The 15,268-nt window shown below is 38.0% G+C and overlaps 1 protein-coding gene across 1 annotated transcript in view; it reads left to right on the top strand.

Moving 5' to 3' along the window:
* Window positions 1-3,703: 3,703 nt before the first annotated feature.
* The window catches only part of LOC104624732 (tetratricopeptide repeat protein 7B-like), a 38,347-nt gene continuing 26,782 nt past the window's right edge, over window positions 3,704-15,268 (top strand). Inside the window, exons 1-2 of the mRNA XM_010292174.1 lie at window positions 3,704-3,855; window positions 9,132-9,334. Coding sequence (XP_010290476.1) covers window positions 3,825-3,855; window positions 9,132-9,334 — 234 coding nt within the window. The 5' untranslated portion in view covers window positions 3,704-3,824. The remainder of the gene's footprint in view (window positions 3,856-9,131; window positions 9,335-15,268) is intronic.

Genomic DNA, 15,268 nt, shown 5'->3' with positions numbered 1-15,268 from the left:
CTATGAAGATCTGAATCTGGGGACTCTTGGGTTAGAACAAGGAACAAATAGCTCAGATAGTTAGTAGGGATGAATAAAATTTGGAGGAAGATCAGAAAAAGCTTTTTTGTACACAGGATCTTTAAATGATTTTTAGTTGTCTGCAAAATGCAAGCTTACTAATTATGTTTTAACAGAAGGAGCCAGAAATGAGTCAGATGACAGCTAATTGTGCCAATACTAAAGCAGCATTTAGGGGTTTATGGGTTAGAGGTATCAGCATGAGTGCAATGTACCTGAAAGATGCCTGATTGGGCAGTGTCAAAAGACTATTGTTATTTAAAAAAAAAAGGGGAGGGGGAAAGAAAGAAAGAAAAAAAAGGTAATAGCAAAAATGACTGCCATGACTTTTCAAATATCATGGAGAGTGGCTTGGCAACTACATCTCCCAATTCCCTCAGGACTCTGGGATGCATCTTGTCAGGTCCCATAGACCTATATATGTTTAGGTTCCTCAGGTGGTCTTGAACCTGATCTTCTCCCTCAGTGGGAGGGACTTCGCTCCTCCAGTCCCTGCTTTGCAGTCCATCCACTTGAGAGGGGTGGAAAGAGAGAGTGCCACTGAAGACTGAGGCAACTCAGAATGAAGTTCAGGATTTGAGTTAATGACCATATTACGCACCTGTTATCCACCCTGTTTTAACTTCAATATAGATGAAGTTAAATGCCACTCATAAGAATTTTATCACAGTGTAGTTCTTTTTTTATATAGAAAGTGATGTACAAAAAGTTTTAATAATATATTACCGTATGTGCTTTCTGGTTAAGTACTCAAGTCTTAAAATTCTAATAGCACACTTTCTATATGAAATTATTGGTGGCCTGGCTAACAGCCAGAGTCCTTGCTTTAAATAATAGAAGATAGAGGCCCTTCTTAATACTAAACTGAATACTTGCTTTTTAGAAGGAAGGGATTAGATGCTATCCTTTGTGTTAGTGGATCACACCTTTTTTTACAAATTTTTCTGGAGAGGTGAAGAGACTCTTTCACTAATAGTCCCTGGAAGGTTAACAAGTGACAGGCTGCAGTGACGTACATTTACAGAAATGAATGCCAGACGGGAAAAGGATTAGTGGTGACTAGTGCTTATTTGTGGTACCTTTGCCGGTATTTTTCTTGGAATATGCTCCACATGCTTCTTGCTTAGATTTCCCTTTTCTATTTCTTCAGAAGTTAAGCCTTAAAGATAAGACACACAAAAACTTTAGTGAATGTTCAGCTCTGCAGGCTGGAGTTTGAGTTGTTTCATCAGCCAGTAAGGGAAAGCAAACTCCACTTTCAGATCTTCAGAGCAATTCCTTGTTCATAGTGAAATCTGAAATGCTAATGATGTCCTCTGCTGCTTTTCCCTTGTTTCCGTCAGTTAAGGGAAACATGACGCACACTTTCAGACAAACTTCCTCTTCCCACTGATCTGTGTACTAGGGATTTCTTCTACTTTTCTGATCTGCTGATTTATCTTGTCACACTTAAGAAGGTATGTTTCATGTGGGAAATCCATTCTTGTTAAAATTCTTGGAAAACCTGCGATATTGAGAGTGAAGGTTTCATTTATTTCTTAACTGCTAGTGATGGGGATGAGCTTCTGGGGTGCAGGATTCAATACTTTCTTTTGAGCTACCTGCCACTGTTGACCATTACGAATAGGCTGATGGTCTTAGAGGACTTCTCATGTGAATATTCCAATATGGAATATTTCACTTCCATTATTTATTAAGCATGCCTAGTCAGGTCTCAGTTTTTGTAGTTTGTAATTATAAAATAACTAGAGATATGTTGAAGCTTAGATGAACCCACCCCAAGGTGGGTTGACCTTGACTGGATACCAGGTGCCCACCAAAGCTGCTCTATCACTCCCCTCCTCAGCTGGGCAGGGGAGAGAAAATATAACGAAAGGCTCGTGGGTCAAGATAAGGAAGAGAGAGATCACTCATCAGTTACCATCATGGGCAAAACAGACCCAACTTGGGGAAATTAGTATAATTTATTGCCAGTCAAAATCAGAGTAGGATAATGAGAAATAAAACCAAACGTTAAAACACCTTTCCCCCACCCCTCCATTTTTCCTAGTCTCAGTGTCACTCCCGATTTCTCTACCTCCCCCCCACGCAGCGCAGGGGGACGGGGAATGGGGGTTGTGGTCAGTTCATCACACGTTGTCTCTGCCACTCCTTCCTCCTCAGAGGGAGGACTCTTCACACTCTGCCCCTGCTCCAGCCTGGAGTCCCTCCCATGGGAGACAGGCCTCCACAAACTTCTCCAACATGAGTCCTTCCCATGGGCTGTAGTTATTCACGATCTGCTCCAGCCTGGGTCCCTCCACAGGGCCAAAAGTCCTGCCAGCACCCCTGCTCCACCATGGGCTTCTCTCTCCACAGGTCCTGCCAGGAGCCTGCTCCAGTGCAGGCTTCCCACGGGGTCACAGCCTCCTTTGGGCATCCCCCTGCTCTGGCGTGGGGCCCTCCCCAGGTGCGGGTGGAGATCTGCTCCCCCGTAGAGCTCCATGGCCGCAGGGGCACAGACGGCCCCCCCGTGGGCTTCCCCAGGGGCTGCTGGGGAACCTCTGCCCCGGCACCTGGAGCCCTCCTGCCCCTCCTGCTGCTCTGGGCTGGGGGTCTGCAGGGCTGTTTTCACATATTCTCACTCTTCTCTCTGGCTGCAAATGCCACACACAGGGGTTTTGGCCCCATTTTAAATATATTATCCCAGAGGTGCCACCACCATTGCTGATTGGCTTGGCCTCGGCCAGCGGCGGGTCAGTATTGGACACAGGGGAAGCTTCTAGCAACTTCTTGCAGAAGCCACCCCTGCAGCCCCCGCCGCTACCAAAACCTTACACACAAACCCAATACAGATGACAAGAAGGAGTGTAGCTTAAAATATTCATGGTCTTGATTTAAAAAAAAAAAATCATGACTAAATACGCTGTCAGAAATTGTCTATCCAAAGTACAGTTGCCATTAGATATTCTGTAGTTATAGCTTTTTCATTTCTAGTACTTTGAAAAGGGTAGTACTTGCCAGTGAGATTCTAATCTCACTTGTAAATGCTTCATTTTAAGAAAGTTACCCTTTACATATTTTGCTTTGGGAACGTTCTTCATGCAAGGGACTTTTTGCCACAAGGCATTTTAACTCAGCCTTCTTGATTAGCTAAGGTTTACATTCAGTGCAGTTTAATCGTGTATTTGTGATGGGGTACGTTGTGATCATCTTGTATATTTTAGTTCTTCTTTTTCGTACTGTTATTAGTCTTAAAATAGGCCTCTAATTGCACTGTATGGAAAGCCTTAGCAATTACTTACATCAAAGTGCATGCAGCAACCTGAAGATTACAGTTGTACGATACTATCAAAAACCTTTTTTTGGATCATACATTGCCAGAAAGGAGGTGTCGAGTTTAATAGAGCGTATTCATAGTAGCAACCCAAAAATGTGTCAGGTACAGTTCAGTGTGTTTTTTATGTAGTCTTTCAGACCAGTATAAAAGCTTTCACAACAAGGAAAATCAACCTGACATTTAAAAAAACTTTTCCAAAATGGTACATGTAAATTAAATCTAGAGGAGTTTGGGGTAAAACCTCTTATGAAAAGGATTACGGTTAAATGTTTTATGCAATGTGTGTGGCCTTCATTCTTTCTTTGATGGTAATTTTTTTTTTATTACTTCTACAGGTTCAGTCCATGCCACATCAATAGCAGCTTCCAGAGTGGAGCAAGCACTGTCTGAGGTTGCTTCATCTCTGCAAAGCAGTGCCCCTAAACAAGGTCCCCTGCACCCTTGGATGACTCTGGCTCAAATATGGCTTCATGCAGGTACTGTGAAAGTAAAATTCTTTCTTTCCCCTCCCCTTTCTTGCTAGCCTAAGGACTTGCAAAAATCTATTGGTTTAATTCAGAATTTATTATCACTTATCAGATCAAACTCTTTTCCAGGTGTGTGTGTGGCACTGAAGCAAGTCAAGAAATAAAAAGCACATTAGAGTTGTTCATATGTAAGATCATTTATGTAAGACAAGGCAGTAGTTTTATAATGCAGCTGTTATCAGTGGAGTCATATCTTCTGTAGAACAAAGGCAATACTCTCACCCTTATCTGTGAAGAATTTAGTTTCTTATGTCCCTTGAGTATCTTAGTATTTGAAAATTTAGATGCCCTAATTCCATGGGTTGGAAAAAGATGTTTGTAAGATTATTGAATAGAGTTCCTGCAAGTAGAAAAGCTTTATCATTGAAAACAAATAACTTTGCATATGTGGAAAAAAAGGGTAATAGTACTATTGAGCAACCTGTCCCTTGCAGCTGTGATAATGAGCTCTCATTCAGTTCTCTTCCTTTTAGCTTCATTAATGTAAAAGACCCAGGATTGTTTTTCTAAATGTGAAGTCATCTTGAGTGGATTTAGTATTGTTACGCTGCTTCTTCAAGCCTCAAGCTAAATGGAATATCACAAGTAGCTGTTATATAAAATTTTAACCAGAAAACTATCATCCAGTGTATTTTTACACAGTTAAAAATGTATACCGTGCAATTGTTTTTATTGATACGTGCATCCGAAAGAAATCCATCGGCAATTGTTCTGTTTTGGTCTGCTCTCAGACTTGAGCATTTTTCAGTGATGTAATTATTTTTTTCTTCATGTTTACATTCAACAAAACAGTTCTGTATTTCTTAGTGTTTTAATTTACCTATTTTGCATTAACAGTTTTATCGTGTGAAAGTTACTACAGGGCAATGGCTCCCAGTTATTAATTAATGTTTTAGAGAAAAAGCCTAGAAGATCGGAAGGAAAGAGCAATGACGGAGATCACTATTATTGATCACTCTTGGGAGTGGAAGGGCTCCTCAAAAGCAACACAGATAAAACAAAGCAAGGTCCACCAGGGCATAGCATAGTCACCTGCACTGCTTCGTGACATCGCTGATTTTAAATATTTATAAACCATCACAGATGGCCTTCTACAGTAACTCTCAGCATCTATAATGCTGATAATTTCTCAGCCTTCTGTGACAGCTTGTTCCACAGCTTATTTTCTGTTTTTTAGTTTTTGTTGGTCATGTCCTGTTGCTGCTTATACAGTCCATGCAAGTGACTGTTACTGTTTTGCCCACAAAGAAAGGGTCTGGACACTCTTCGCTGATTCCTTTTTAGTTCACAACTTAGGTTTGCATCCACGTTGGTGGTCTGCTGCTGCAGTCTGCTGCACAGTCCACTTTCCACTCTTAAAAATATCTATCTTGGCAAGCATGGTCTGCAGGCCATATTCTTGATTCCCAGCAGGAGGAAGCATGGGTGGGAAGTAGGAGAGAGTTGGGTTGAATAATGGACTGAAGTGTTAAAGGTCCAGGGGAAGGACACAAAAAAGTATGAAGAGTGCTCTGACTCTTTGTGTATGGGGACTAATGAAAGAAAAAAAAAAAAAAGAGATGAAAGGAGGGCTTCTATCTGCCTTTAGAGAAGGTACTGCAACCTGAAGTCTTCTTTCCCTCCGCTTTGGAATGATCCTGTTCTTGATACTTCAGGCTGGTGATCTGTACTGCATTTCAGAGTGTTTAGGTATCCTGCTATTCAGCTACTTGTCCTGCTACAGTAAATGCCCTGAGCCTTGAGAAAAGCTTTTTACTGTAGGAACATTCAGAATAAAATTTTCTCCCAGAAGCACAATACAAAGCAGATATTCTGGAAGGTATCGTCACCAGTATATATGGGTTACTTGCATAGAAAACAGTGATAAAATTACTTAACGACATACTTAAAATGCATGTTCTTTAAATAAAAGTGAAGATTTACCATTGGGAAATTGCTTCCTTTTTGAGACTCGTGCCACATTTAACTGTTTGACTCCCTGTATGGTTGTGTGGTGTTTTACTTTGGGGGGGTGGGAGTGGGGGGGAAATCTTTAAGAAGCTTTAAATCTTAAAATAAAAGCATTTATAATTATTCTTCCTGTTGTATTATAGACACATGGAAAAGTTATGTAAATAAGTTCTAATACATGCAAAACTTAGTGGAATATATTTACCCAAACTAGTATACGTGATGTGAAAAAGAGAAAATGCTTGTTCTTACCGATACACAGTGTCATTCCAGCTGTCATTAGTGCAAATGAGCATGGCACTTAGTCCAAAGAAGTTGATTTTGCGCACAGTAACTGGCTTTTAATTTTTCATCTTGTGTTTATTAATGGACTGTTTCAACCTTTCATTTCTGGGCATACAGTCTAAAGATGGAAAGTCAGGCTTATTTTAAACGTGAAACAAAACGACTTCTGCAATTAGTACATTCTCCAGTAACTGACTATTAAAAACCAGGCCTGTCCCTAGATGATCAATGGCTGTGATGGTCCTTTGAGAAATTCATCAAGGCTGAGCTCAATATTGCTGTGCAGCTTGATTGGAAAATAGATTGATTTCTCAATAAAATGCAAGTGTGAGCGTTGGAAGGGTTTGAGCCAGAGGACATACTTGGTGTTCTCTAGGTGGACACACTGAGAAGAGCACATCGAACTTGGCACTTGGTTTCTCTTCAAAATGCTGCTTCTCTCTGAGATTTTCCTACAAAGTCTGCTGGCACTTGTCGGTTTTCCACAACTGATGTATTTGAATTTGCCATGTTGTTTTTTAACATTTTTATTCAGTTTGAAGCCATTATCTCAGAACGAACAGCTCTCCTTCAATTTCAGAAATTTCTTGAATAAACTTTCATGCTTAACACTTAGCCACAAGTTCAACTTGCTATTCATTCTTTCATAGTTTTTGAAAAAGTCCACTGAATATTCTGTTGGAGTGGCATAACTGCTGCGAGAGAAAAGGAGAAGTTATTTTTAAAATAACTATGATAAAGTTAAACATAAAGGAACTATTTTGTTTAAATTTAATACGTTTAGGAAGGTCTGTTAATAAGTGTCAAGTTTCTCTGCTGCAGTTAGTAAGCAGGACAGCAAGATTTTGTAGCTCTTACAGTAATGTAAGACTAATTTATAAGCAGTATCGCAGCCTCTATTGGCTAGTGTTAAAAGCCATTGTTACCATACTCGTTTCCCCTCAAGGAATACAGAATTTCAACTGCAGTCTGTTAAATTAGCCAATCTCTGCTTATTTTTCAGTCTAGAATTATTGTGATAGCAGATAATCACCTACTTAAGTAATTTTTAGTTTCTGCATATTATTTGCTAATAATTATAGCTATTACTTACTACATTTTACAGTCCATGTAAAATATATTTTTCATACTGTCTTTTCACTGGGCAACTTGGGAGTGTGTATTTAAAACAATGTTTCAAGCCTGATGCTGGAGAAGAGACAATAAAACTAGGAGAGCTCAAATGGTTAGCACTTAAATAATGTAGTGTATTTTATGCTCACTAAAATCTTGTTTCTCACATAGTAATATTGACCACGTAGCTCGTAGAAAAGCACTCGAGAATGAAGTACCCACAGCTTTTCCAAAATATTTTAGGTTTTAAAAAAAAACCAAAAACCTCTCACATTTTATGCTCTATGTCCAGCTCTTAAATTATGGCTACAGTTTGGCCTTTGGATTGTACAGTTAGTAAAAGTAAAATTCTAGAAAGATTTAATCTCTCACAAATTAAGATTTTTATTTCAAAATTTTGTCCCTTCATTATCTTCCAGGTTTGCTATTCTTTAATTATGTAGTACTGTCTCTGACTAGGTGAGGTGTTTCTTTTAGGGTTAGGGGAAAAAAAAGTGTTGCTGGATCTGCAATTTCATGTGTTAGTTCTTCATGTGGCTGAGACATTTTTCCATCAAAAAGCATTTCATTAGTTTCTAAAAATATATTTCTCAGAAGAAAGCTCCTTTAAAGGCCCTCAAACATCAGTCCTATTCACAGTTTTAGGAATAACCTCAAACCGACCACTGTAGTGCGAGATCCTGATCTGACAGCCTTCAAACCAAGCTGGTGGCCTGTACTGTACAGTGAGAAGCATGTCTTGAACAGCGATAGCTCACTTCGCTGTTTTGATGGAGCATTTTGATTTAAATCTTAATCTATAAGACACTTGTACAGTGTGATACAAAAGAATGCAATTATCCAACTACTTTGACGCTCAATTTTTCTAGGATCTGTTCCAACATAAAAGAGAGAGATAACCCAGAACCTTTAGTATCTCATTCTTGTATTTAGTATCTGTTTATTTGTCGCTTCTCCCACTCTTACAGCAAGAGATTAAGGTAGTCCAGCAGATTAGTGAAATAGCAGTGTTGAAGGGTGTCATAAGAGGTATTGAAGGCAAATACTTCTTCTACTGTTAGTTGTTAATCACTTACTGAATGAACCCTTTTTTTTCCCTTATGGTCAATCTGATTTAGACAAGTATGTGTCAGGCTACTCAACTGCTTTCATCAGGAGTGATTTATATAAAATTAAATATAACTGCTTTTTTGTGTGTTTGTTTAAAGCTGCAGAGTTAGATGTTCTTAGCTTCTGGAGGATATCTTAGATAAAATGCTTGGAAATATGAACAAATTTTGTCAAATCAGAATACCGATTAAGCATTTCACAAGTCCTGCGAATTTAACCAGGAAACTTTTCATATCAAATAACATGACTTTTCTTTTAAATTGCTCTGGAGGTAGGAAACCTAGAACAAGGCTTGCCATTCAGTTATTGGTAGCTGGAGCAATTGCTACCGCTTCCTGAACAGCTGACATGTAAAATTCAGAAAACACTGTAATTAGTTGTGTTCTCTTACCTGCTGTAAGGATCTCTGTGTGCTGTTCTGTGTTGGATTTTCTGTTCTTAAATAGTACTGGAATACTGGCATGCTCACATCTTAAAAATAAAACTAAATTGAAAAAATCCCAGACTTCAGTTAAAAATAACAAACTATAAAGAGTTTTCTGGTGTTTAAAACAGCCACTTAGAGGTTCAAACTCCTATTACATTTAGAAAAGCAACTTTCCTAAAAGAAGAATTAATTTAAGAGAAATTATTACATAAATTATTTTAAGCTGCAACATTTTTTTTAGGAAAATAGCCTTTGCCTAGAAAATAGTTACATGTGACAACATCTAGTCACGGTATGATACAGCAAGAATCATTCGTTGGTTCTCAAATTCCTTCCACAGCTGAAGTCTACATAGGAATTGGGAAGCCTGCTGAGGCCACAGCGTGTACCCAGGAAGCAGCTAATCTCTTTCCGATGTCGCACTATGTTCTCTACATGAGAGGTCAGGTGGCTGAACTTCGTGGAAACATCGATGAAGCCAAACGCTGGTATGAAGAGGCCTTATCTATTAGTCCTACCCACGTGAAAAGCATGCAGAGGCTGGTAAGTCTTGAGTCCACGTTCATAAGTGCTTTTGTCTCAGCTTATGATACTGTATTGTGAAATCTTAACTTGGTGTGGGTAACCCATAGCTTATGAGGTTTGGATCTATATTCTTATTAGCAAAATAGGTTTGAAAACAGTCTTTTCAGGCTTTTTATTCTCTCTTCTGTGTGTGTTGGGACATAAAAAGGAACTGCAGCCAGTAAGACTATTTCAGTCCTAACAGAGACTACATTTGTAGTGAAGTCATTTGCATCTGCCTAATATTCAGTTCTGTTGGGCAGTAAAGGTGGCTCACAGTAAGAGTTGGGTACTGTAGTCTAGAGGAAAGACCAGTCATTCTGCTATCCTACATGTTGATAGATTGCCTTCATGCTATGCAATTTCTGGAATTTTTGAAAGGTAGAGAATCAGTCTTGCCCTCAAAGGAATGTGTAACTTCAAAGTACAAAGGTGCCTTCCCCATCATAAACACATGTTTATTTATATACTTCATATATACATACGTATATATATTCTGTGCTTACTATGTTAGAAAAAATTACTTTTTTAAATCCAGTTTTCTTCCAGATAGACCAGAGTGGGACAGCTGACAATCAGCTTCTTACCCAATCTTTTTGTTCAGAAGTAGAAGCTGGTTTCTGCCTAGGTGCTTATGAATTATTCAGAGAAATTTCTTGTGCATCCCTGAGGGGAACATATGAGACAAAAGATCAGATAGGAAGGCAGCACAGGGGAGGTTTTTTGTTTCACCTTTTCGGCATTTCAAGATGTTTGAATCTACTGACAAATGCCAAAAAGTTCCATTTTCTGAAGAAGCAGGCACTCAGCCTAAGTACTACAGCTCAATGAAAATGAAAGCTTATTTTTTTCTGGGTATCTTTTTGTCCCCCCTCTGAATCTATCCTTGAATAAATAGTCTGTAAACACACATTGCTCTTCAGAATGACTGAGAAATTAGCTGTCGTAAGAGGCATGTGTGATGAAAAATATTGTGCTTCCAATCTGGGTTCCCTTTTTATAAGCATTTTAGTTTGAGTGCAAGCTGGAGGAAAACTATTCATTTCATTGGATTGGTCAGTTCTTTTTAAGCATTCCTATAATTAAAAATTCCATTTTTAACAGCTTTCTCTATTGCTCTAGATATTTTCTGTACTAAGGTGTTTTTTTGAATAGATGCTGAGAGATTTATGCTGTTTAAATGCAAATATTAATGATATGTTCTATAAAAATACTTGTCTGTGTAATTCCATGTGGGGAAAAAGTACAGAATTCTGTATCCTTCGTAGCCTTTTGACTGTTGCAAAAAGTATTTTGAGGAGGAAGTTTGCAGTGTCTACTCTTGCCCATGTGTATAGATGGATATCTGTACATCGCAACACTCTGTGTATATTTACCTACTTATTATAAAAAGATATGATCTCAGTGGCAGGGGAGCTATAGCAACAGCACTGTGGAGGTACCAGCCTCTATAACAACACCAGAAACATTAACTTGTAATATTTATATTCATAATTCTAAGCTGGCAGTCAGTTTATGAACCACAGTTCTGTGAAAAAATACCTTGTTTTCTGTGATTAATTTGATATTTTAAAATTATTTGATATGGCTTTCTAGCAATGCTTAGAAAGCAATGTAAAATGCTACTGTTTCAACATAACAATTACCTTGGAGCTTCGATTTATTTAATAAGCTCTGGTGAATTTCTTTTTTGGGGGCAAATACCAAGTATAGATCATAATAACTTTACGTATAAAATGCAACAAAAAGAAAGTAAGGATGGCACAAGTTCTAGCATGTAGCATACATATCCAGCCCTGCCTCTCCAAGTAAAATTACTTTAAACAGTTAAACCTGAAATCAGTTTTAAAGTATTTTTTTTCTTTTAATTCAAATTTTAGAATGAGTAACATGTGAAACTTGGTAAAATTTCCTGATGCTAGTGGTTTAGAAATGTGGGTCTTTGATTCAAGATATTATGTGTAGTTGTCCAGAGAAATATAAAAACTAAATAAAATGTTTGTTTGTATTTGTATGAACAAGAATGGTTTACTGGGAATAGGCAAGATTTTTTTCTTTTATAATCCATCCTTTTAATGATGATACATAACTCTGGTAAAGAAGGATGAAAAATTAAACTTTGCAGCTTTACTATTTTTCAGTACAACTTTTTGGCCATAACTCTCTTTAAGTACTTATTCCTGAATACGATCTACTGTTTCTACGCAGAAACAACCTTATTAATATAAGTTAGTGAAGAAACGTGTGAAGAAATACTAGAAAGTTTAGTCTTGTGGCTTGAGAATTAGTGTGCTTCCTCCTGTGAGTTGTGGCATGCCCTGTGCTCTGGAGTTATTCTGCATAAAGACTCATGCATTTGTCTGAAGTGCAGACTCCATATTCTGTTAATGTAACCGTGAAGACATGCTCTTTGCAGAAGGCTAATGTATTATCTGAATGCACTTACCTTTTTTTGGCTGGTATGATGTGTTAAAAGACTATATTTGCCTAGAATTACAATTTTCTAAAGAAACAAATTATTATTAATTATGCTGTCTCTAAGGTCTTCACTGATTTACTCCTGTTTTAAAGATGTACTAAAATGAAAACCAGGAGCACTTGGCAATGATGTGAAAATTGGAGCAGTCAAGAGTGATGGGAGAGATCTGTTCACCAACAAAATGATAATGATAAACAGGAGGGTTTGGAGGGATAGCTTAACCCTTGCTGAATTTGCCCAAGTAATGAAATGCCTAAGACAGCATGACACCAAATGGTGGGGGCTTGATCCAAGAATAAATGATGATTTGTTTAGCTGTGTTCTGCTTAATTAAACTTCTTGGGAAATGGAACTGGTTGGGTTATACTGTTACGTTACCTGAGATGCGAGATATTCGAACAGAGACCTGGCTGCAGCAGGCAGTGTGTTTTGTGTTCGTGCTCACTGCTATTTCAGCCCCTTCTAAAATGTTGGAGGTTTTTTAACTAAATCAGATGAAACTAGAAACAAAACTAGTTCTTCCAAAGAGCAATGGTGTTAAAATTATCTTAATTTGCTTGTGCAACTAAATTATTCCTCATACAGTTAATTTTTATATCCATACATTCATTCATTGTATTCTGCTAACCAATTCTTATTTTAAGATCTGCCTTATGCTCAGGTACTACTTTTGACCATTTGTCACTAACTGAAATTTTCTCTGAGCCAGGGGTTGTACCAGCTTGCTATTTGGCTAGCTCTAACTGCTCACAAGACGTCAAGAGTGAAGCAGGAGCATGTCAGTACCCACTAAGTGTACTTCGCAGCGTGCAGCAGCAATGCTTTTGAACAAATGCAGGGTCCTTTTTTCTTTTTAAGGGTTGTCTAATGCAAACGATGCAAAATTGTGTTCTGAAGGTTTGAAATACTTCAGTTTGTGTTCTGTAAATCAAATCAAATGAAATTTAGAATTTTCTTTAATGACCAGATTGAAAAATGATGATTTGTAGTTCAATTGAATGTCATATATACTTGGTTGTCACCTGCCTGATTTTGGCCAGAATGGGTTTATTTGAACAACTTTCTCCATTCTCCCTACCCTTTATCATCACCTCCAGATTTCTGCATTAGTGCTGCCTTCCTGCTTTTGTCATTGTTTTCCTCCCCTGTGAAAAAAAAGAATAAACAGTCTTTTATCTCCTGCAGTCAGAGTGCTATTGTGGAAAGTAGCCCTTACTGCTGACGTCTGAAAAGTCCTGAAACAGGCCATCATTCAGTAATGCCTGAAATGGCAATGAATATTTCAACCCATTGTCCAGGAAACGAATCTGTGTATTCTCTCTCAGGCTGAAAATTTCTTAGCTAAATGTAGCTTTGACATGAAATAGATTTTCCAGCATCTGTATATCATTATAATCCTAGAAGAATCTAGTATTTTTTTAATATTAAGTAATTCATCATAGGACTTGCCAGTTGATCCTATTAGTAGCTTAGCTTCTAAGAGTGGAAGACTAAAACAGAAAAGCAGAAATTACTTATCCAAAATTACTAATGTAGAAATCAGTTTTCAAAAGCATTATCTTGAAGAATTACATTCCCCACTCCACACTGTTAGATACCTGTTAAAGTTTCCTATAATTATGAAGAACTAAGTCAGATCTTTTAAGATTTAGAGTAACTACGTGTGCTTTACCTCTCAGTTATAAATGTCTTGTTATTTATTTCTAACTACATTGACTTCTTACGTGTGTTTTTTTCAACCCAAAGACACTTTGCCAGAAAGAAGCTTCGCACTACGTACGGTAGTGTATGCTTATGAGCCTGTCAAGGATGTTGAGCTGACTGAAAGAAAGAAAAAGCAGAGAAGACTTTAGGAATGTGAGTGCAGAGCCTGTTTGAAGGGGTTAGGGGAGTTAAAGAAGAGAAACACTAAACACTGTCACCCAAACTAACTTTTTTCCTTCAGTGAGGCAATATTCTCTACTATTTATTCTTCCTTTCACAACAAGGACCTCATCTGGGGAACATTCAGTAACTCGTTTGATTTTCACTGTCAGGCCGCTATACTGTAAAAATTGTTGGTTTAGGCCACATAGGCTTGTCCTGAGCACCTTATGCTGGTTCTTGTGGATGCTTTGTGTTGTAACTGATTACCACAGAGGTAAATGCTAATGCCAAACCTCAGTGCTCATTTGAGTCGCTCTCTAAGTGCATCCTTATGAACGGTGGCTGAAGAAGAATGGAGAAATAACAGTAATTGATTTTGTTAGATTTGTTAGCAAAATATTGTGAGTTTGCCCTTCAGAAACTTCAAGGTTATTTCATAGAAAATAGAGAAAGCAAAACATATGTTCAGCCAAAAACTCACTGCTCCTTACAGAAGGCATTTTACTGTGATTTGACCACTGTCACATCTAAATATTTCAAGTAGTCACGTTCTGCGCTCTGAGAAAACAGTGGCAGTTCTACTTGTATTTTAACCTGGAACACTCCCACTGAGTTCAAGTGACTCAAGGACCATTTCAATACACTTTAAATTCTTCACCTGTCATATGGCACTCACAGGCCTTGACAATATTATTTCCCATTCTAGCCTTACAACAGAAAAATGTTGGTGTTTATTGCAATAAAAAGTACATAACATCAACTTGCATATTCATAGCTTTTGAAATGTAACAAAGTGTGAATCAAGGTGAATAAACAAGAAAGTTTGTTTTTTCCCTGGTTGTTTCAAAGTTATTGCCTTTTATTTTTAGTGTTATTGAGCTCAATGGCAGCAGTTAATAATTTCATAATGATTCAAAGATTACCACTGGAGGAAGATCAGTAGAATTTCTTAATTCCTGGATGCTTTATTTGAGCTTTATTGTACTTTCTTAGCATAGATCTATTTTTGTTCAGTATTTGACAACAATCATTACTACAAATTTGAATTTAAACTAGAATTTAGTTGCTCTTTTGGAAACAGAAAGTGACTATGGGAATTTACTGCACTAATTTTGTTCATCACTTTAAGCAGTGAGTTCCCATTTACACAGGCAGGACTGTCTGTGCTGATCCCCTGAGAACTGTTGTCCTGAACGTGGTATCTCAGGGCTGATGAAATAAAGGTCCTGCTTCATGAAAGACTTTCTTTTTGCATTTCCCTGTATTTACTCCAAATGGCTTAAAGCAGCTTGAGCAGGAACAGATCTTTCAACAAGAAAATACCTCCACTCTTGGATGCTTTGCACCACCTGAGTGAACTCTGTAAAGACTCTTCAACGGGTTTCAACCTGTCTGTGCTGTCCTCGGCTGACAGCCATTACAAGAGGAATACTGCGACTTGTCTTAAATTAGTTGTTTGGTTTAGACAATCTGTGAATATCTGAAGATGCTAAGGTAATCTGTTTTGGTGCAGTATGCAGTTGTTGCATTGAAGGAAACTGGAGTAAGATGGAGAATCTAAGCCATTG

Source organism: Phaethon lepturus, unplaced genomic scaffold (assembly GCF_000687285.1).
Source record: "Phaethon lepturus isolate BGI_N335 unplaced genomic scaffold, ASM68728v1 scaffold7388, whole genome shotgun sequence".
In the NCBI taxonomy this organism is placed as follows: domain Eukaryota; kingdom Metazoa; phylum Chordata; class Aves; order Phaethontiformes; family Phaethontidae; genus Phaethon; species Phaethon lepturus.
The sequence above is the reverse complement of the archived record's forward strand: the minus strand, read 5'-3'. Positions and strand labels throughout refer to the sequence as shown.